The sequence below is a fragment of the Leuresthes tenuis genome, unplaced genomic scaffold, assembly GCF_036924035.1.
Source record: "Leuresthes tenuis unplaced genomic scaffold, fLeuTen1.0.hap1 SCAF_17, whole genome shotgun sequence".
Lineage (NCBI taxonomy): Eukaryota > Metazoa > Chordata > Actinopteri > Atheriniformes > Atherinopsidae > Leuresthes > Leuresthes tenuis.
In genome coordinates this window covers 16946351-16970150 of record NW_027325371.1, presented here as the reverse complement: position 1 = coordinate 16970150, position 23800 = coordinate 16946351, and the positions used below count along the sequence as shown (strand labels likewise).

At 42.8% G+C, this 23800-nt stretch overlaps 1 protein-coding gene across 1 annotated transcript in view; it reads right to left on the bottom strand.

Moving 5' to 3' along the window:
* grin2aa (glutamate receptor, ionotropic, N-methyl D-aspartate 2A, a) overlaps positions 1-23800 on the bottom strand; it is a 132404-nt gene that overhangs the window by 10035 nt on the left and 98569 nt on the right. The window contains exons 6-13 of the mRNA XM_072368139.1: positions 16919-17121; positions 13832-14003; positions 12944-13097; positions 11892-12017; positions 11537-11766; positions 8541-8701; positions 3970-4059; positions 3261-3358 (exon numbers count right to left, since the gene is read on the bottom strand). Of these exons, the coding sequence (XP_072224240.1) occupies positions 3261-3358; positions 3970-4059; positions 8541-8701; positions 11537-11766; positions 11892-12017; positions 12944-13097; positions 13832-14003; positions 16919-17121 (1234 nt within the window). The remainder of the gene's footprint in view (positions 1-3260; positions 3359-3969; positions 4060-8540; positions 8702-11536; positions 11767-11891; positions 12018-12943; positions 13098-13831; positions 14004-16918; positions 17122-23800) is intronic.

Genomic DNA, 23800 nt, shown 5'->3' with positions numbered 1-23800 from the left:
TAAAACATAATTAATTATTTTCAACCACAACAAACAAAACCATCCTAAAGGAATAACAGACCATACAATTAAATACCTCAAAACATGATGACCACAACAGATTAGGCACACAACCCTTTAGTGTTTCATATATGTTCAGGCTTTGCAGTACGTCTCATTTTGACTTCAGAGTAACTTTGTAAACCTGTACATTCCTTTTTAAGTGCTTTAAATTTAAGGCCTGTTTGTGTCACCAGCTACTGAGCTCACAGTCCCTTCTATGTTGCCAGATAGGTCAAAGAGGTTGTTTTTTTGTGTGTTATTAAAAGGGAGCTGGAAAGCAACAAAGACCTTATCTTTTCTCATTCTTCACTCTGTGTACCCTTCCCTCCATTTCCCCTCCTGCTCTGGCTTCCTCTGTGACATTTGGCGCGTGGCTAATCCAATCTGTGTCATTCAGGGCCGGATAACTAAGGCTGCTAGTGGGGAAAGACAAATATCATGGTGGTGCTCAGCTCAGTCTTTGGGTGCAGACTCACAAGACATCATTAACCCTTAAGTACAATTGAAGAGCACCTGTCTCATGTAACATTTCTGAGTACACTAATGGATCTACCCAGGTCTTTTAATCACATTATGATAAACTCGGAATTAAGAATGATCTTTAGGTATCAAAAGGTTAATCTTTTTTTTTTCCTTTTTCTTTTGAATCAAGGACATTCAAAGCTGTTGGAGTGGCTACAGCTCAAACTGCTCTAATTTTAGGGTAGAGTGTTGCTGAGATCCAAAATCTTTCCTCTTACAGTATAAGGAGTCACAGGGCTCAGGCTAAAGTCTGGGAGTCAGTCAGTTGGAACACAGGAACACACGTCACTCAAAGTTATATTCACATATTTAAAAATGTCTTATTTTGAGGAATCTACGGTACAGTGCAAAAGTCTAAAGGGCACCCCTGTTTTGCAGAGCAGCCAGACTTTCTTGTCATCTTTTTAAAAGGTCTTGAGCAATAGTTCAGGTTTTCTGAAGGTCTTTAAAAATATTTTCTTTGATCATCGGCTACTTTTTTCCAGAGCAATTCCAGAGACATGCATGTTTTGTTTCTGAAGCTACTTAACACTGACCTAAGAATCATTCAAGCATGAAAAAGGCACCTAAGCCAAGGGGTGAACCGGTGTGGTTGCACATAACAGGAAACTTATTGAAGAAACCAAATTTAAATTGTCTCCTTAGGCATTCTGTTACTAGCAGCCTGTTGCAAAGACACATAACTTGCTTACATCTCCAGTTTACATTTCTGTTGCATCTACAAGAAAATACCAAAGATAACACAGGTGGACAGACATTAAATAGTGTTTTTGCACCAGCAAGGTGATTTTCAATGAGCTGTCAGCTGAGAACTTATCATAGCTGGTCCGTGTCTAAAAGTGATGTTCTAAATCAAGCCAAGACCTGACAGATACATCTGGCTCCTCAGTTGATTTACCTACTGTTCACTGAAGCCTCATCACAAATAGGCTCTGTAAGGGTGGCTGTCAAGCAGCTCTTCTTATGGAAGGGAAACGTGAAGAAAAGGCTGAAGTATACCAAATGAGGCAAGAACTGGAGGATCAGTGGCAACATGTCTCATGGAGTGATGAATGACCTCAACATTATTGAAAACTTGCGGGATCATCTTGGCAGATACGTAACAAAAGGCAGCCGGCATCCAAAGAAGGGCTTTGAAATGTCCTGTACGAAGCCCGGAGAACTATTCCTGAAGACTACTTAAAAGAAATGACAAAAAGGTGCGTCTAAGAGGGCTTCAGGCTGTGTTGAAGAATGAAGGTGTTTTCATACTAAACTACGACTTTCAAGCTCATTAGAAACAGAAAATCGTAAAATTTGATTTGAGCTGTGGTAGCTCTCTGTGGGAATTTCCAGCCTCTGCTATTATGAACCCAAAGTGATGATCTAACCCAGTTCATCACTCATGCTCAAGCATGAGCCGTTTCTAACCCTTGCTGAATGATATTTAGATTTAGGCAGATAATAAACTTGCTTTACTGTAAAAACTAATAAAGATTTTTGCATTTGTGAATGATTTTTCTCCAGCAAAGTTTTCCTACTGTCGCCCAACAGGTAAAATATTGACTGTATTCTGACTACAAGCATATTTAGTCTCAAGTGAAATTTTTTTGCAATCCTAAAAGAAAGAGCCCTCTGTGTGTCCCTTCATGAAGTACCACATGCTCTCGTCCCACATTGTGTCTAAGTGATCTAGTAGGCTCTGCCAACATAAATGTCACTGTCATCTATCAAAGACCAGCCCTTCTCTAACTCCTCTCCTTGCCTTTTTCCTCCAATGCTTCGTGTTTCATTCTCTCTTTGCCCTCTTCCGTCACTTTCCTGATCGTGTGGTCACTTTTTCACCCCCTGTTTGGTTTCTCTCCTTTCTTCTGTCACCTGAACTTTTTTATTCTGTCTCTCCTCAGTCCCACTCTCAGCCCCTCTTCTCACCTTCATCCTTACCTTTGTGACTCGTTTCCTTTTTTTAATAAACAAATTGAGCAACGCTGAAGTTTTTATTGTGGCATGAAGACAGTACAGATTTAAAGCCGACTCTAGTAGTACCGCAATGGGTTAAAAAACAAGAACGAGAAGACTGGATGCCATTAGTGAGAAGCAAAACAAAAGAGGGAAAGCTGATTTTTCTCAAAAATATCTGCAGAGTATGGCCCGCATACTCTGAAGCCTGGATAACATTCAGTTAGACAGGATTATTGCAACACCGATGTTCATTTAATCAACTTCAATGCACTTTATGCCAGTGGCTGAGAACACTTGCATCAGCAAAATGCTCCTGTTGTAAAATGAAAGTGAATCTGTCACTAAAAGCTCTCGCTGTCTCACTTTCCCTGTTTTGCAGCAGGAAATTGTTTACGGAAAAACCTCAGAGGCTACTGTAATAAAGGAATGTTGTGATTCAGAGTGGTGTGTACACACACATACACACAAACACACACACCCGCAACAGCTTTGACTCTGCAGAGAGGAATATATTAGAATAACTTACACACTCTGCCCTCTGTTTAGAGCAGTCTTTGTGTCCAGAATAACATCAAAGGACTATTTATACTTCACTGCTTTGTGCTGTCTGTAGACAAGGCAGCAAAAATGCATGTGTGTGTGTGTGTGTTTGCATTTACTACAATGCTGGCAAAGAGCAATGCAACCTTTCGCCTTTCGGATAGTGTCATACACGCGGAATTTGCATACAAGAATGCTGTGTGTGGGATTCTCACCATCTCCGATGATTGCCAGGATGGCCAGATCCACCTGTCGCTTCCAGTAGGAACCTTTCTGAAGAGCAATGCCGTAACCAGTGGTAGCAAAGATATACCTGGACACAAACATGACCACACACACACACAGAAGCACACCCACACGCACACAAACACACACACACAGAAGCACACACTTTAACCTTTGAACAGATATTTCAACCTCTGTTTCTCCAGATGGCTTGGAGTCTGACACCTCATGCATATCAATGCACGCAAATATTATGAAGTGACAATTTAGGTCACGGCTGTACACTAAAAGTCATCAAAATATGTCATGAAATTTATTAGGAGGGTTTATTTCTTAAGACAGCACTGCATGTGGAACTGTAACTAGTCTCAACTTCTCGCAGCAAACCACGAATCAGACTAGAGACAAAATGATCATATATACTCCTAGAATATCAAACCAAAATAAGAGTGAGAGCAGCAGCCCATTAACATGCTAGATTATACTTTCGGGATGATGCCGTCACAAGTCAAATTTATTCCAATGAATCTTTCACCATGCATATATTAGCATAAACACTGTCGATGGGGATCTTTTTGCCTCCAACGCATGGCTGACTGATAACATTTTGTGTGTTATTGCCCATATCTCTGCCCATATCAAACTTGCCTGAACAGTGCAACCCGAATGACACTTTTAAGGAAGTGTAGCTTTAGTTACCCGCTGCCGATGGTCACCAGCTTACATCCCTCATCTCTTCCAGCCATGTAGTTCAGCACCGCGGCATCGTAGATGAAGGCGTCCAATTTGCTGAGAAGGGAGACAGAAAAGAACAGAAAAAAAACCAGAAACGAGTGAGGGGATGAAGACAAAACGAGACGGCTTCCGCAGTTCTTTAAAAAGAGTGAGCGAGCAGTGCACAGGATGAGACAGGAGGCAGAAGAGGGTCCTATTTCTCAGAGTGTGTTGTTTGCAGATCAATTGTGAGGTGTTAAATCATCTCCAATGGGACTGCAATTCGAGCGTAACCAAACACAATGGACACAGTGGGGTATAGCAGCGGTTCAATACAGCAGGCCTCACTGATGATAGGACCTTGGAGACACATGGACAACCTAAACAAACTTTAGACAGACACAAACATTTACACTGTCTTGCTTTCTCTCCCTCCGTCCACACAGAGACCCGTAAACAAGTCGAAGCATTACAAAAAAAGATCCCAGCCTCAGACTGACATTTCCAATGTAACTGATACCCTCAGCAGCCACTACTCATGCACAAATATGCACACTCAAACACTCTGAGCCCCGCTAATAGTCCAGTGACTGGCTGGCATTTACTGAATGTCAGATCCAGCACTCTAACGAAGGCTCACAGCCGATAGTTTAGCTGTATAATCAGCTTAAACCACCACTGGCTCCATCCACTCGCAAGCTGTGTGTTCGAATGTGTGGGGAACTGGGGGGTTGTATCGGCGAGCTTGTGTGATGAGGCAGACGAAAGTGCGCACTGGTGCCTTTCTAAGAGTGCTCTTATGTCTGTGCATGTTTGTAGGCACAAGATGGACAAAATCAAGCTCTGAGGCCATCAGCCACCGCATCTCTGTAACACCTTTAAATGTTTGAATGATGGGCAGCAGCAGAGATTCTCTTCCCACATTTCATCCAAGCCTTTGAATGTCACCTCTAAAGCTGTAAAATTATACAGTTTTGTGTTATTTTACACTTAACGCAGGGTGACTCCAAGTACAGCACATACAGTCATGAAAGAGAAAGGAAACCCTCTATCAATTAATTAAAACTAAGGTTTCATGTATCCAATCATAATAAAAAACATCTTGTCCCCAGGTCTTACAACTGAGTCAATACAATCTCAAATGACCAATAACATGGCGTATGACACCATGTCATCACTCATTTGACAAAAACTAAGACAAAACGGTGGGAAACTAAGTTTCTCAACTTTTTTTGGAAATGGGATAGATAATTATAATCTTTGAATCAGAGGTTGAAAGGCTAAACTTAATTTGAAGAAATACTTAAGATGTTATAAAAAACAATTTCACTATACTGCCACTAGACTGGCTGTGAGTCCCAAAAGTGTCTTCTCTGCCTGAAAGTCAACAGTAGAAGAAGAAGATGGAGTCGCAGGCACTTGCAGCAGCAAATAGAGGGCATAGAAACAGGTAAAGCACGGTGATTATAAAATGTCCGAAGCTCCTGGCAAGCAAGCATTATCTTTGCCAGCACCTCCCACAAAGAAGCCATTTTCAGCAGCAAAGATACAAAATGACCACAAAAAAAAAAAACTAGCAAAAAGAAGAGTAAATATTAGTGTTGCTTTTCTTCACTGGAAATAAATTTTGGGCAGAAAAGGTAGCAAAGCTTGCGTTGTTAACATCGTGGCTGCAGCTTATAATGTAGCAATAGCTTTCTCAGCTAATTCCATGATGTCAGCTTGCTGTGTGTATTGATGGGGCGCTGAGCCACCTCCTTTCTGGTAAGTGTGAACTGCCAGAGGAACAGCAGTGGGTTAAACTAGGTAAAAATCCAGATAATCATAATTCTATATGTGACCAGCATGCACCTTATCAGCAGTGAGATCAAAATGAGCCTACGCTCGTCCTCTTGTTAGCTGTTAGTCGGCCATTTTCTTTTCATCGAGATGATTTTTCTTTCAAATAAAATGGAAGGAGTCAGTGGTGGCAACAGAGCCTGTGAAAAAAAGAGGTTTCATTGTACCCTTTTGTAAATTGATCTTAAAAAAGGAAAACAAGTGCACGCCATCACACCTCATCTGGTCAAACTCTTGGCTCCTTGTTGTGACAATTTGCTGAGGACAAAAGTTTCCAAATCCACCTTTAAGAAGTGGTCTTGAGGGTAGGTTATTTGTCAAGTCAGAAAACAAAGTATTGTTGTGAATTCAGTCTTTTCAATGTCTGAATTTACAACAATAGGACTGGTACAACTGTTACCGTAATGCCTGACATATGGGAGCCGCTACAGGCTGCTGGGGTGGGTTTTGTCCTTGAGTTTCTATTTATACATGTCACTTCACAAACATCACAGATGCTTAGATAAGTGCCAATACCACCGATGTTCTGGTCAGTTGTAGTCTTGGGAAATGCACATCCCATAACAGTTTGTGACGTCTGCAGGTAGGATCTTCTCTTGGTGTTCTCTCTGATGAAGTTTATAAAATCCTGGCTCGCTAGTTTCACCTTCTTAAGATTTCCTCTTAAGTACTGTATGTTAAGGAAAAGGTTAAGGCACGATGAATCCAGGAACCCATCAGATATGATCTAATGCAGTGGTATTCAGACTTAACGTATGTTTTTATATTTCTTGGCAACTTACAGGATCACATACCTGTTTGGGAGTCGTTTAATCCTTGGTGGTACTGAACAGAGGGTCACTTGCTAGTCCTGTTCAACAGAGAGGCGTAACATCCCGGTGATCTTTATTTAAACCCGAGCAAGGAACACCAACTTACACAAGCAGATGTGGGAGAAAGATGTAATTCTGCAACAGCCTGGCACGAGATGATTGGGTTCTCTGATGCAGAAGCCAAGCGAAACTGATCCAGAAATTTGAGCTGCCCTGTGGGAAGCTTAAAGAGCTCTGCACACTCCTCTCTGGCGCTGCAGGTGAGTTTTTCTGCTGGAGATTCCCGATTCACAATTATTCCTGACGCAATTCTTAAGCTACAAGGAGGAAGATAGGTGTCTTTCACTCTGAAGTACCAAGTACAGCCTTCGCGAGCAGGTAAAGAGTGACTGCGTCGCCTGGAATGCTCTTGTCTCTTAAGCTTAATGTGTGTGAGAAAACAACTCCCGAATTAGAAAATATATATATATATATATATATATATATATATATATATATATATAAAACTTTTCACCATTAAAACACAGCTTAAACAGACGGGGGATTTCAAGATATTTCTATAGCTCACAAAAATGACTCACTTTATCTTTGGGAACTACTAGTATATTTAATCATACATTATAATTATCAGTATACTTGAATGTTTCAATATTAATACAGTCACAAAAACCCACAACATACCTGGACTTGCGCTGAGTTAGACAGATGTGAGCATGAACTCACAAGGGATTTACGTTTTACAGTAATTAACATTTTTCTAAAGAAATACACCAAGATGTTTCTGTACGTTAACAGTATTTGCTGTACATTTGTCATTTATTCAGTTACGAAATAGACTTAAAACATTGGGGTCTTCATAATTTCGGTCCCATCGTGTAAATCAAATCAATTTAGCTCTTCTGTGCACACTTTTGGTTCTTGCGGCTGCAACAGATTCTGTGTGTAAAGCCTGACAGCATTATGTGCGATCAGAGCTAATCCAGCCATCAAGGCTCCAACAGCTGAATGCTGCAGTGTTGCTCATCTGCTAATACCACAGAATAGAAATATCAATGAGGGTATTACTGACTGCCGACACCTGCAGTTAGCTGGATGTGTCGACACGAGCGGCTGGTTTCATTTCGAAGCATTTCGCCGGCGTGCGTGCAGTATTTGTTTGCTTTGCTGCTTGTATGCGAGACATGTTAATACGACACCACGGTCATGAGCAGCTGAGAGTATTATAGATGGTGGTTCAAGCCGTCTTTACTAGTTTACTTCCAGTGGTCCTATGACTTATGGATGAGGGATAACGAGCTGAAAAACACAACTGAATAAAAATCAGGGAGCATGAATTAGATGTTCATATTAGGATAAACACTCAATTTCCCCTTCTACTCACCGCCCCTCGCTTTCTAATTCCTTCTCTCATCTCTTGGCCCCATTCATTCATTGTTCCCTCCATATTTTTATTTATTTTTATTACCACCAATCAGATGATTCTGGCTCGGTTTCTTACCCCACCCACTTTGCCCCATCTGCCCTCTCGTCCTTTTCTTTAGTTTTAACCATTTTCGTCCACACTAAACCACTCACTGTTCCAGCCTGTCAATTTGTCCTTGGTTAGCCTTGCGTCAACACCCCCCACCACCTACCCCTCCTACACACACACACACACCATCACTCCTACTAAAAATAGCTCCTGGTCTTCTCAGCGAGGAAGCCCATTCACCCACAGTCTCAGAAGACCTGTCACACACACATATTCACACACTCGAGAGAGAAGTACACTCACACATGAAATTACACACAAAAAAAGCAGCATGCAACCCAACAGCCTATCCCAGTTAAGGTGAGTCTTTTTTTTACATAAATGACTGGTGTAAAAACAGACTTACAACCGTCACGCACTGATTGTGTGCTTACCCTGTTTTGAGGCTGACAAGTGCGTCCTGGACTCCAGTCTGATGATACTTCACCATGTACTGGTGCATAGCAGGGTAGTTCTTCCGAATGTTCCTCTCTGTAGATCCGTTTGGAACCGTCCCAAAGCGGAATGGAGGCGAGTATGCGTATGGGTTCTGAAACTGTGGTGGGATAAAGAGCAATAAGGCAGTGGCTGCGGTCACCAAAGTAAATCTAAATCAGACAGCAGTGGTGGTGGATTAAGTCAGCAGATCGTCATGAAGGAAACATCAGTGTTATTCGGGAGTTCAACAGCACTTTTCACCAGAAATTTGCAAAACAAAAATTTCTGAAACACGGGGAAAAAACCCAGGGATAACTTTACAGTACAAATGTTATTCCAGTCTTTAAACATGCTCGTGCATGTTTTCTATACCATTCATAGAATTCAATGTTTCAATGTTCTAATGTTTGAGAATTACTTCCAGCTATCAAAGTGAAAGCTCCAAGATACCAAAGTGAGCTTATACACTTAGCAGGGCATTCCAACAGGCAGCTGTTATTATTAGCACTCCTCAAAGTTTCTACAGAAATGATCTAGATTGGCAGAAAGTGCAACTTTTGTGCACCCAAATGTGCATACTTCTCACAAAGCATCACGTGACAAGTGAAAAATGCCAAATGCAAACATTTTCACACAGTTTTCCCTCCCGTTTGAACCACCTACACTTTATTTGCATAAGACATATTTAAAGGACACTCTTGCTTCCATTTTTTCTTCTCTCTTTACTCTTCCTCTATTTTTTCCCCTCTCTGCCCGAGCCCAATGTGCTTTCTTAGGTACAGTGTGTCAGCGTATGCGTTAAGAGATTCTGTAGCGGTGTGCTTGTCACTGTGGTAACAACCCACTAAATGTCAGAAAAAGGGGGAGCACCGTGCCCCATCAGATACAGCACGGGTGTGCATTACGAGCTTCATTCTGACCACGTAGCGTGCGCGTAGTTTCCATATACATCTGTAATCAAAATCGCTCTGCGTGATAATTCCAACATCTTCACGTCTTTTTCGCTTTTGCATATTCATACAGCACATTACTGACTCAACATTTAGGCAGTGCATGAAGGATTCTATTAGCATATTATTAGCACTGATGCGTTCTGCTCCGTGTCTGTTGAACACGCATAAACTCATCTGTTTGTTTGTTTGGAGTCTGCATTGCTTATGTGAGCTGCTTACAGCGTAAATGTAGCTCCGTATATGAGTCTTTCTCGGTAATAATACACGCTGTATCTGCCTGCCTCCGTGTGCGTCTCTGTTGTGTAATCAGGTCAGAGTGAGGATGCGTTTTCAAGTCAAACTCCACTTTGCGTTTGAGTGTGCATGCATACGCAAGTGGTGATGTCATGCAGTGTGTTTGTCAGTATGACAAGCAACAGCCCTCGGGACACACTCTCTCTTCACTATTGTTTCCCTCTCTTCTCTCAACTTTCCTTCATTTGTGCCTCTCCAGAGGCTGAGCGGAGACTTTAAGGTCAGGAAAGGGTAAATATGGCAAGGGGGCTCACTGATGAGAATATCTGAGCCTGCTGGGGGAGTTGGGATTGGAAAGGCACTCTTCTCCTTCTGAATAATTACCAATGAAACACTTTTAAGAACTGCACCAGTGGCTGCTGTCAAAAGCTCCCTGCAGAGAAAAATTAAAGAGCAGAGAACAAATCTTTGGTCGCCTAAAAGAGACAGACCTGTCCACTCGTGGCTCACTACACTTAATAATGAATTATTCAAGCAAATATTAGGATTTTCACAATTCGATATGCAAAGTAAAACAAAAATGCTAAAGTTATCAGCTTCTTTAAGTAAACTATATTTTTCGTACAAATAAGACTAAAAGATGTTGATAAGCAAGGTTCTTCGGGAGTGTCTGGCCCCTAGTAGCTTAATATTATGTAGTTACGCTGCTTTAAACTAAAATACACAGCAGGTTAAATACACGTCATCCCACATATCATCACTGTCCTAATCGTGGCTCAATTTCCAGTCTCATCTCTCTCGGCATGTCTCTCAGAATGGTCATTTAACCTTTTTTGTCTGCTTCATTTCTTCCCTTCTCCTCTTTGTCTTTCCATGTATATCGCTTACTTTCTGCTCCCTCATGCCTTTCCTTCCCCAGCCTCAGCTGTCAGCCTTGCCCATATCTGTCCGCTTGTTGTCTTGTGCCATCTTGTACGTCTCGGCCTTTTGCTCGTCCTCAGTCAGTCTCCTGCCAGTTGACGTACCCCTCATTCCATCCCTCGCTCTCCTCCTTCTGCATGTTGTCAAAGCCCTTGACATCAGCCTCTCGCTGGTAGTATCTCTCCATACATCTATATCTCTGTCCACAGGAACTCTGTGCCCTTTTATCTTGCTTTCCTTTTCCATTTCTTCACATTTGGCTTGACCTTTTCTCTTATATTCTAACCCATCTTCCTCGTACTGCATGTCCAACCTCACTAAAAATCTGCTGTTCTGATGAACTTGGTAGAGAAACATGCAAATAAACAGAATTTAATCTCCACTAGAGAGCTTAGCTTTAAACTAGCGTTTATCATCTCTACTCTTGTACAGACTCCACTATGAGGGAGTTTTTAGCCACCAGCACTGTTGCAGACCCACAGAATCAGCCCTTTCGTACTACATCAACAGATTTGACCACTATCAGTTTCCAGTTATGCATCCAGTTAGATTTTTTTGAGCAGCATCCAGCAGCTAAAACCAAATAATTTGTTTGAACCTTTTAAATGCACCTAAAGTGATTCTTCCATCATTTTAGCTCTTTAGCTCAAAAACTTGTCATTTTATTTCAGGATTATTTTCAAACTTCTGTGCATAAAAACAAAGACTTTGTGATATCGAGCTGGATGTAAGCATTCCCATTGTGGTCGAGGGAGTTATTACTTCCACAACTGACGTCTCAACTGGAAAACAAACCGTCATCGAGCCATAGCAACGGACTATCTTTCCCATTGGTTGGTCTTTACCTTGTTGTCTGAGAGCCCAGTGACTTGGTCAACAAACTCCTCCTGAATCATGAAGGCAGCCAAGTTGGCAGTGTAGGAGGCCAGGAAGATGACAGCAAAGAAGGCCCACACTGACACTATGAACTTGCTGGTGGTTCCTTTCGGGTTTTGAACTGGCACAGAGTTGTTGAAGACCAGACCCCACAGCAGCCACACGGCCTTGCCCATGGTGAAAGAAGGGCCGTGGGGGTCTGAGAGACAGAACAAAGAAAAGACAGTCGGATGGTGTTTGTGTTTTCAGGGCCGACGGTAATGTTTCATGCAATTTATCAGAAAATGTCGATTTGCAGGGCGTGCGCGTCGTGTCCACGCTCACCTTTTCCCTGAGCCAGGTTTCTGTTAAAGCCAAGAGGACTGATGTACTCAAACATGAAGACAGCCATTGCAGTCACCAGTAGGAGCATCACAAACATCATCACCCACACTGATGCACTGAATGGCTCTGGGAGAGAGAGAGAGAGAGAGAGAGAGAAAGAGAGAGAGAGAGAATGAAGAACACAGAGATTAAGTATCAACATGTGTTCGGTCAAAACTTTAATATCCTACACATCAATTTTCCCGATTTATTTTACCCCCGCCTCTGTCTTACAATTAACTGAAGGATCAAATCAATATGCGCACACACTGAGGAAAGAACATCAAGAAGCTGGGTCCTGTAGGCTCGGAGGCCCGGCAGAAACCCCAAGCACACACTCTCATTTGACTATGTACGGTGAAGGAAACTCTGGTGTCAGCACTCCTGTCCTCCCTCTGAGCTCACAACACTGCTGCAGAGATTAAACTCTGCTCTAATGTACGGGGGAGCACTGCTGGCACCGGGCAGCCAATGTGTGTGTGTTCAAGTGATGTGTGCGAATGCTGGCAAGCGGCCATTTTCCTGCTAAGCCCTCATAATTGCCACTTTCGCAGCACTAACTGCATGCTGCATACATGTCAACGTGTGTCCCTCCGTGTGTGATTGTGCCCGTGTTTACTGGCATGTGCCTGGCTATTTCCTGGTCTTATGCCGGCGGGAGCCTTTGTGGGTTGTGTGCAGGAAGTTGGACGTGGACGCTCGGCATCAAACGAACGTGACTGAGCAGACTGCACAGGGATCTCCACGGTCCCCACGGTTTAAACCCCGCAGTTAAGCCCCTCAGGTGAGTGTGAGTGCCATTGTGGCATGAAACGGGAGTTGAGCTAAATCTCTCGGCTGAAAAAGCAAGTATTGGCAGCTGTGTTGGAGAACTAAATGATATTGTCAGCTCTGCATTTCAGGGAAAACACACACAAAACAAACATGCATGCAACACTGTCACAAAGTGAGGAAGCAAACAAGACGGATCACCCGCGGCTTGTTTTACTGGCCACCAACAAGCAGCTATTTACCGAGAAAGGCTGACGGCGAGACCGTTCCATTGCTACGTGAGACCATGACGCTGATCCCAGTTTCTACGAACGGGACGGAGAAATCGATGACCTCAGAACGCTCCTCATTGATCGTCAGAGATCCGACGGCCATGACGGCTTTCTTATAGACCACCTTTCCAGGGGGGAGAGGGAGAGGGAGGAACGCAGGGATCGAAGATGGATGAGAAGGGGCGATTAGGGATGAACGATGGGAGGGAATGGAGAAATGGAGTGAGGGAGTGAAGAAAAGTCCAAATTACATGACGTCCACTGGTTTTGACAGAAGTTACAAATTTTACATTCGACAGGAAAAACTGTTACGTGAAAAAGAAAGTACACCCTCTTTAACTCATAGGTATTACCTATCAGGACATGATTAAAAGAGGTCTTGGCATGAGGTAAACAGAGCCTCAGATGAACAACAACACATGACATAATATTCTGTCATTATCAATTTAGCAAAAAAATTTGTTTCGGATGCCATTTGTTGTTATTAAGCTGAGGTTGTACTTCCAGAATGATTCTTATTTTTATTCTCACTCTGAATTCTAATATATTCAATATGCAAGCTGGAGCCAGTACTTAACAGGATGAAAGCCAGACAGACTTCAACTCAATGAATGAAGTCTGCTATAAAAAAAAATATGGACAACCATAAACTTTACAGTCTTAAAATGAACTCCGGGACTACCTTCAAGTTAGGGCTGATAATTAAAAAGATGCAAAGGAGGTTTTTTTTTTTTTGCAGAGACGGTGACATTTCTAGTGTTGGTGCCAAAGCCTGAGACCTGAAAAGGTTTTTTTCTCTCTCTCTGTTTTGCTAATTCATCAGTCAATGACAACGTCTCTAATTATAGCTGATCTTACCTCTCCCACCATCCCATTCCAGACATTGTTGATTTTCTTGCCATGCTTGCCGTTGGTAACCAGGTACAAGTCATAGGTGAACTTGACATACTTGGCAATCTTCTTCAGAATATCGATGCAGAAACCTTTGCAGCACTTTTTGATGTAAGTCCCACCAGCCTCTGTCGTGTTGCTGCAAAATCACAGAAACGTATACATCATTAGCCGTGCTAATCATCATTCTCCATGCCAAAAAACAATGAAAGAAACAGCGTGGGAAGAGCACTTAACAGAGTCATTAAGCATGTTAATTATCGGCTGCTTGCTCGACAAAAGCCTGAACATGCAAATCTACTTTTAAATCTGCTTTTGCAAACCCTGTGTAAGTTCAGACGCCATCTTTCTTTCTGAGTAAAACACAACCGCACCAATAAACAAATATCGCCCTGAGACTTTTTGACCTTAAAGTTTGGGTCATTCTGTTGGGGAATGACAGGAGACTTGCTCCAACCCCGCTTCTCCCTCTGTGTCTCCAGAGGAGGGGGATATGACGGCGCTGCATCTGCAAGCCTTGTGCCATCTGCGAGTGTGGATTCGAGAGCGGGAGAGTTCAGACACTGTTCACTCACACAAACACAAGACTGCGTGGCCACCTGGGAGTCTCATTTAACTTTCAGATGTGTGGTAATCAGAGGACGATGACCTCGTCCTTTAGTTTAACAACAGCCTGGGCGCAAAGTTGACAAAGAGTGGAGGAAAAAAACTAAAGAAAACAACTTCTGCAACGACTCTGCCGTCACCTTCAGAGACGGAACTCACTTTATAGCAAATTCGCGTGGGAAAAAACATTGGCCAGCGTTTCCCTCACAAGTTTGCCATTAATCTGTCAAAAAGTCTCTCCTACGGGTCCTTCTTTCTTTCTTTCTTTCCTTTTTTTTTTTTTTTTTTTACAGTCTAGTAGGATGGGTGGCCGGGTGGTTATTGGTTCAGCTCTCTAACTAACTTGCTCTAACTCTAACTTTGATTTTCTATAGATGCAACAAAAACCTGCTGATTTAAGCTGGTGAGCTGTATGAAAATTAAATAAATCAGACGAGCTCCATTTAAAAGCCCCTGCAAAAAATATACCAAGCATTTGCAAAATGGTATTTCCAGAAGAAGCGATATGGGTTTCACTTCCTTTGCCTTATCTAAAATATATATATATATATATTGGAAATTTAAATATTACTTGTTGTATGATCTGATCCCTTCTAGATTTTCCTTTTTCGTTTACTTGGCTGACAGACTTTAATCATCCAGAGACATGACATTTGTGACAGCAATGGCGACACATAGAGTAAGAGATATAAAGCAGATGGATGGACCAGAACACAGAGGGAGTGGCTTGTGTGAACTGAAAAGATTTCATTAAGACTAATAGGTTCGCCACTTAAGTTCCAGGGCATATCACCTACTTTAAATAATCAAGCCAATTACCATAAATGATTGATGATAAAATAGTTTTCAGAATCCTCATGCAGTGCTCTTGCAGAAGAAGCGCAACAATAACAGGAAAAGGCACAACTAAGTCAGGTTTCTGGCCATTTCAGCTGGCGGACAGTGACTGACCACAACATATAGGCCAGAGCTTTAATAGCTGCCTTCATGAACACAGTGTACCCACTTAGGAAAGCCATAGCAGAGTTCAGGCAGTAAGAGCATGTGATGCTAGGGAGGCAGTTTGTGAAGTTGCCAGGCCAACTTGATATAGAAACACTATAGGGCCTGAGGGGTCTCCAGAGAGGGCAGTGTGGCTCCGTGTATGATCGTGTGTGTTCATGTGAGTATGGCTTGTTTTTAGGCCCAGCCTGGATGAGTGAATTTACGCTTCTGTATGCATGGATACCCTTCAGACCCCGATCCAAGCCCTCCGCCACTCCCCATTCTCTGCCTCTTTTATCCCCTCCATCTATCCCTCTCTCTCCAAATGGACACGACGGATGCTTGAGTGGGAATTGCGCTGTGGGAGGGTGGAACACAGCCGAATGCATCGGCCTGTGAGTGGACATGTGGCAACAGAGAGTGGATACGAGCTTGCAAATGTGTGTCTGCGTTCCTCCTTGGAGATGCTTCATTCTCCGCCCCACTTCACAGTGATTCCTTGATAATCTCCTTCAGCCTCTTCCCTGAGATGCTATCACTGTCTAATCAGCTCCGTCTGTGTCTCAATGTGTAGCTGTTGCTTTACATACATACATGTGCGCATGGAATGAGTGACAAACAATCTCACTTTGTGTCCGCGAGTGTGTTTTCCAGTAGAGAGAAACACTAATACCCTTTTTCCACAAACCAATTACATGCTTTGATTCAGCACCACTCAAGCCTCTCAGTGACACACACACGCAAACACACACCGTGTGCGTGCTTTGGGAACAAGCAAGAGGCTAGAGGTATTTGGGCGTGAGAGAGAAAATTGGTAAGAAACAGAAGAGAAGTGCTTAGTTCAGCAGTCGCCTCCGTTTACTGGGGGAGGAGAGAAGCTGCTGCACAGGTCGAACACTGCGCCTCTGCCATCGATCACGAGGAACGCAGCAACAGTGCTGGAGACGACGGAAAATGGACGATATGCTTTCATCCCTTTGAATGTGTTTCCTCTCATTGTGCCAACCACATTTGTCACATAGGAAGCGTGAACAGATCATTTGTGTGTTGAATGTTTGCTTCATCATACCAATATGTTTATCAACTCTATTTGGAAAAAGGCTAAATCCACCTCAAAAATAGCATAAATGTGCCCAAAGATATTTCAGCCTTATCAAGACGTCAGTCTGGATAAGACATTGTCACGTAAACAGCGTTTTCCGATCGATGAATAACGTCATATTTGGAGTGAGAGAAAATGGAATTAAGCTGATAAGTATAAAACGTCATCGCACTATTACATCAGAACAAGTTTTAACATTTTTTAAGAGGACTGACACTTGTTTTGGGCTCATTTTCAGAGCTTGGGTTGCTTTCTTTTGCCATGATATTGTAACTTGTATTTTCATGACAGCATGTAGGAGTGACATTCAGTGATGGTACCACTACTTGCTCTGTGGTCAGATAGATCAATGTGGGACTTACTCTTTGATATGCTTCCTGCAGGGCACGGAGTTCCTCATGCAGGTGCCAGTGAGTCGCTCTACATCCTCCACAATGACAAAAGGTTTCTCCTCTAAGGTGACGATGGACAGGTGGTTGTCGTCAAGCTCAGCATCACCGAAGGAGTTGAAACGTGGCCACACTGGGTACTTAATTGTCAGGCTGCCATTGTCCAGCTTCCCCATCTGGTCAGAGGGAGTGGAGAATAAAAAAAAGATTATGAATAAGTTACTAGTTGCCTTAAGAAAGTTGGCCCATTTATAATGTAGATAGAATGGATTTCATGAAGTGTGAGCAACCTAATGTCAGCCTGCTTGTTGTTGGGGTTTGACCTATGACTACACATTTGTCTCACGGTCTTTTGACCTATCGAGCTCATCTGTTTGAGGTGGTTAAAAGCAAATGTGATTATGTAATCTCATTGCAGTCCATATAAATGGACAGTTCATTCTAATTTGGCACAAAGGCATACCTAAAACTCCAACCTGCTACAACAATAAGTGCTGGTGTGACTGTAGACACAGCATAACAGGATTAAAAGTAGCTGGGATGGATGACAAAGTGCACATAGAGGTTTTGCTATGAATTTATTCACATAAATAGATGGCAAAGAGACAGGAGTGTGTGGGACTGTAGTAGTGTCTGAATAATTTAGAAAGTTTTCAGAGCTGTGATGTCACAGATTCCCCTATAGATGCTCTTTACCCATCCACATCTGTCTGCAAATATATATGTGTGGGCATGTGTGTATGAGTGTTTCTGTCAGACAGCGAAGGCGGCGAGGAAGACAGGAACAGCAACAGGCACTAAGGCTTTGCTTGACTTTCAATTATTAATAATACAGGAGCCAGAAAATAGCAAAAGCCAGCTCGCACTCTTTCCCTCCATCTCAGAACATTTCCACCATCTCACGCGTCTCCCTGTCTTCTAAGTTCACAAGCAGCTCGACTGTGGAGTGGAGTGGACAAACGGACACACACATATATATACACACAGTCAAGAAAACACACACCTTCATGGACATAAATGTGATAATATAGCAATAATTCTATCAACCAGTAACAAAGGAAGAAAGGTTAAGATTCATTTTGTGTGTATTTGTGAAACAGTGAATTTCTTAAAGCACCCATTTGACACATTTACACGCCTAACACACATGGCAACGGTTAATCTGTCACACCTTTGACCCTGGAGTCATGAGACAGTGGTTGTTACCCACACACACATGACTCACTCCAACACTGTTGTCGCTTAGCCTGCACGCTTGGCTAAGTCATTAACAGGCGAGCAGAGGGGAGGAAATGAAATTAGCATTTTAATTGTTTTGCTTTGAGTGGTTTTCTACCCTCTGACAGGGATTAGAGTCTCCTCTCTGCTTTTAGTCAGCACGGCCATCAGCAGCTCGCTCTGCTGTCAGCTGCATCCCTCAAACTGTGCGTGCGCGCGTGTCGGATTTTGCGTTGAAGAGAGTGAAGCCAGACGGTGCGCTGAGGTGGCATGTGTGCAGTATCTGGAGTGTCACCTTCACTCTCCAGGGATAGGCCACGTTTGGCTATCTGTCTTAGTCCAGCTGTTTTGTATTTCACAGGTGAGTGAGTTTGCGTATCTACACACACGCTTGCTTGTCTTTGTGTGTTAATGTAAGAATCGGAGGGTAAGGTGGCAGAATACAGCATTTAAGACTTAAAATTGTCTTTGTAAGACTGTTAAGAATCCAGGTTTCCTGCAATGTGTGTCAAAACTAAAACTACAGAAGAGAACTTTTTCAGTAAAATACTGAAAGAAAAAAAAAAAGATACTGCAAAGGTCACATCAACCTGATAAAGTGGACTTTTTTTTCTTATTTCTTTTACCACTGGACCTGGAGTTATAACAGATATGTTTGGGGATCCCTCCAAATAGCTAAAATAGAAACTGAGCTACAAAGAAAACATAAGAAATGTGGAAAACCTGAAGCACCGTTATCAGAGAAAAAACAATGGCACCACAACTCTCACAAAAAGGAGCAGAGCGCCTAAACTATCAGATGAAACAAGAGGGGCATATATCAGACAGAGCTGAGCAAAAAAGAAAGAATTAGAGATCAATGGTAGCTCTGAAGGAATTCAGGAATTCCCAAAGCGCGGCCTTATGCAAGGGAAATAAAACACGAAACACCTTTGGAGTTCACTCAAATGCATCCGATATATTCCCTGAGCATGTGAAGAAGGTACTATGGTGAGATGAACCTAAAACTGAACATTCTGAAAAACACCATGTGTGTGGTGCAAATGGAAAACTCCCCAAAGATGCCATCCCAACAGGAAAGCACGGTGGTGGCTGCATCGTGCCGACTGCAAAAGCAACACTCCACAGTGGTTAAAAGGGGGGAACATTTAAATGTCTTGTCAAAGCCCACATCTCAATGCAGCTGAGAATCTGTGGTATAAATGAAAGACTGTTACACATGCGGAACCCATCCAGCTAGAGCTCGGCAAAATATGGGATTTGGGGAATAGACCTTTGTTATATTTCTCACGTGTTTCACCCAAACAAACATTTTTTTCAGCTTTAATGTGGTCGGCATGTTGGAGCTCAGCCGGTAGAGTGGTCGTCTTTCAACCGGATGGTTGCCGGTTCGGTCCGCAGCTTTCCATGTGTACGTGTCGATGTATCCTCGAAATCGGCCCTCAGTGTGTTCTTCAATTCCAAGTCGCTTTGGATAAAAGCATCTGCTAAGATAAAGAGTCATGACAAACTGCAGCGGGGGCACGGAACTATTCACGGTGGTATTCTGCGGCTAACAACAGCATCCCAAGCTGCTTGGAATACCGACCCAAAGTGTGTGGTACAAAATGGAAGAAAGACGTGTCTTAAAATCCTCCCTAAAGTCTATTTTTCTTTGTTGGAAGCACTATTTCATTCTTTTTTCATAGCTATACACACAGTAAGGTAGAGCAGATACACTAGAAACCTAAACCTGAACAGATACACGGCCTAATTAAAGAATGTTTGAGCCATTCAGTCATTTCTCTAATCTTCAGAGACGTGGTTCTAATTTGGTCAGATGAGTCAATAAGCTAAGAGGAGAGACAAATGCTCTGCTCAGATGTTTGACAAAAAGAGAGGTTGGGGAGGAGGTGGAGGAGGAGGAAAAGAAGCTGACTACAGCAACTCCTCTGCTGTCCTGCTGCTCTCCTCTTCCCACTTCCTCCCCAGTCTCTCCTTCGCTCCAATTAAAGAAAGAGGGAGGGGGGGGGGGTTATAAATTAATGCCGGGAGGAAACCCGGGAGGATTCTATTTATCGACCGGCAGGGAAGGAGAATGCTGAATCTTCCTGGATGTAATATCAGATATTACAAGTACGCAATACAAAGATGGCAATGCAAGAGCGAGCGCGTGCGTGTGCACGTGCGCGCGTGTGAGCTGACAGTTCGGCCTGTGGGAGGTTACAGCGATGGTGCCGGTGGGATTACTGCATTGTGAGGAGCAGCAGAGGCATTCCTATCGCATCGTCACCCTGTAACAGATACACAGCCACTTGGTGATGAAATGCCACTCTGCCCGAGAAGAGTGGTGCATCATTTCTTTCTTTTTTCTCTATGGAAATCCCTAGTTTTGTTTCAATTAGGTTATCTTTCATCTGCTTTTCCTTTTAATCCTCTTCTTCTCTTTATATTGTTTTTAATCTTTATTTAGGCCATGCAAATTCATCATTTACTTTAATTTTCTATATTTCACAACACCTCTCTCTTTCTGTATCACTTTTTCTGTCATATTGTGTTTGACTTCCAGATACTCTCACACACACACACACACACACACACACACTCAAGGGCTATTATCAACCAGGACCCAGCTGAAAAAGCTGGAGAACAGGATGAAAGAATGAAGAAAAAACAATGTTCGGAGCTCTTACGCTAAGCACCTTCTCTGTGCTGGTCTCTCTGGGAGAGTTATCATTGTGGCAAGTTGCATTATGGGAGAATGAGTTCCTAATAGCTTGGAGAAACCCATTCAGTCATAAAACAGTATCTGTCACTCCTGTCAGACAAAATTATGTCGGGGAAAATGGATTCTGCTTTCCCTCTCCTACAGCCTAGCGTCTGAGTGTTTGTGTGGATGGGAGCGCGCGCACGTGTGTGTGTGTGCGTGTGTGTGTTGTGTCTGCTGGCATGTGTCAGGGTGCACGTGCGGGCTAATGTTTACGTGTGAAAAACGAATGCAGAGAGGAGGTCGACGACGAGCGGCAGAGCTAGAGAAAAAAAACGATCACTGATGTCGACTCATTCCCTTCAAGAGAAGCTCTTTTATTAAGACTGTGAGAATAACGAGGCCCAGATCAAAAACACACATCTGTGTTTGTGTGTCAACTTGGAAGCGTGGGTGTATGCACATGGGCTTTAGCGTGTGTCTGCTCTCCATATTGTGATTCTTCAAGCACAAATCCCATGCTGTCTGTAATAATTATTTTGTGAACTGGCTGCAAACACCGTGGCAGTTCCTGAATCAGATTACACACTCCGCCCCCACTGCAGGAATAAAACACACATTCCCAGTTCTAAGAAGTAAATGCAGTTCTCCTTTTCAGTCAGTGAAGTTGTACCCAAACTCTCAACTGCAATCAAAGGGTTTTTGGCTTTCATGGATGACAGATATTTTCCTGTGAGGCATGATGCTTATACTGTACATCCATTGGTAGAAACCTGGGTGTGGACAGTGTGGACATATGAAATCGAAGCAAAGTTGTGATAATCGACATCAATGCCACTTATAACACATATCCTGGTAGATATTAGTACTTTCCAGTGTCAACATTTTTATTTAAAGTAAAAAAAAAAAAGAAAAAGAAAATACAGCAAGACATCTCACAAAAGTTGGCACGTGGCCAACGAGAAACCGAGGAACTAAAAAGACACCTGAAGCAACTTTTTTAGGTGTTTGTTTGAAGCGGTGAAGGTGGTCCTGTGCCAAGGTTTCTGAGATGTATTGTTTTGCCCAGACTGACAAAAAGGTACATCGTTAGAAAAACTGACAAAACAGTCAAGAGTGAACAATGCAAATGGGAAGAAAACAGTTCGACCTGGTCTGATGTGTTCTTCGTCATTCGAGTTTTGGTCATCTGAAAGTCCCTGCGTTCTTTTTGATGGACATTTTCTCACACAATATACCAACCTTTTCATTTTGAAGCACGGTTATACTGCAAAAATACAATTAATATAGAAGGCCGTTGCAAATGCTTTGAATTATTAATCATTAGCCCGGCGGCTATATCTATCATCTTTGTAGACGGATAGATGGATTAGACTTCTTCTGCGTTAGCCTATTTGTGCAGAAACTACTTAAAACCATATTTCTTTTACCATTTAACACCAAGGACAACATGGGTGCGTTGCAGAGAATATCGCATATGAATGCTTTAAACGCCCGAATGCAGAACACCTGTGGTGGGTGGAACAAAGAGAAATCACACACCTGCTGGTGGCAAAGTTCCAGCTCTCTTTTCACTTAAATGTCCCCTTTTAAATTTTTTTTCCTTTTCATCTTTTTGTCTCTTTCTCACGCTCATTTGCGCTCACTATCTCAGCCCATCTGTCTCTATCTCTTGCTCATCTCAGTATCATTCCACATTGCTCTCCTCTCGCTGTCTCTGCATCCTGAGCCCCAAGGGGACACATTTTATATTTTTAGTGCATATCCATATTTTAGTGCAGTTACTGAATTTTTACCTCTTGATCATCGCGAAAGTCTCCTCCACTCTCTGCCACTTATTTCTGCTGCATGGGTGGGACAGCAAAACCAGAGAGACGGAGAAGCTCCCAATTGCGTCTCCTCTTTGGGTTTAGGCGTCTGTCTCTTTCTCTGCACCACAGTGAAGTGGTTCTGATCAATTTCATGGCTTCTCTGTTTACAGCAAACTACTCCTCCTCAGCACAACAACAAAGGAGTGTGTCTGCCTGCATGAAATATGAAAAAGCTAGTCTCAAAGATTGGGTGGATACTGTGCGGATTGCGGCAAGCTAAACCGCATACTGTAAGGTGCACGCACGCGGATGTGACCTGAATAACGACCAGATTGATTGCAGGCCGACTCTCTCGAACAGTCTTTCTGTCGGTAGCCAGTGCTGAAAGGTAAACAGACGCACATGCACACGCAGGAGAGCAGTGACCCCTCGCCATACCAAAAACAGAGCTCTCGGGTTTTGATTAAGTGTAGTTTGAGGGGCTATCAGAGAGCATGACACCAGAGCGCACAGATCACCTGGCTCAGAGATAAAGGGGGGAAGAGGACAGAAGAGAAGGAGGAAAAAAGGCAAATGGCAGTACAGAGAAAAGTAAAGAGTGAAGGCAAGAAGGCTCAAATTGGGGAAGAAAGGATTAGAAAAGGAGGGAGAAAAATGCAGAATGATGAATCAAAAGAAATGACAATGATGACAAGAAACACAACAATCAATCAAGCTTCCCTTTTTTGCCTGTTTGGCTCCTTCCTGCAGAAACACCTCTCCTTTCCCACACCTCCCTAGAACTGGTCCCTTCACCCATTCTAAAGTATGAGCTATAGGGACATTAAATATGGTGTGCTCAGGTAGGTGTGAGGCAGCCAGATGTAGATATAAAGATGCATGACCGCCATTTAAAGTCCATTACAATCCCAAGTATATCATATACAGGGGCCATTCTTTAAAGAAGCCCCCTCATCTTAGCCGTTTGTAGGAATCCATGAGCATGTTTTTAAACGAGCCCACTGTTCAAATAGGTGTTTTATGATGGGACGAAGGTCGTGCTTTCATTAATGGTTTCACAGATTATCTCAAGTTTTGTTTTGTGCTGTGCTTTTCACAAAGTTATTCCTTCTTAATTTCAATTTTAGCTTCTACAATATA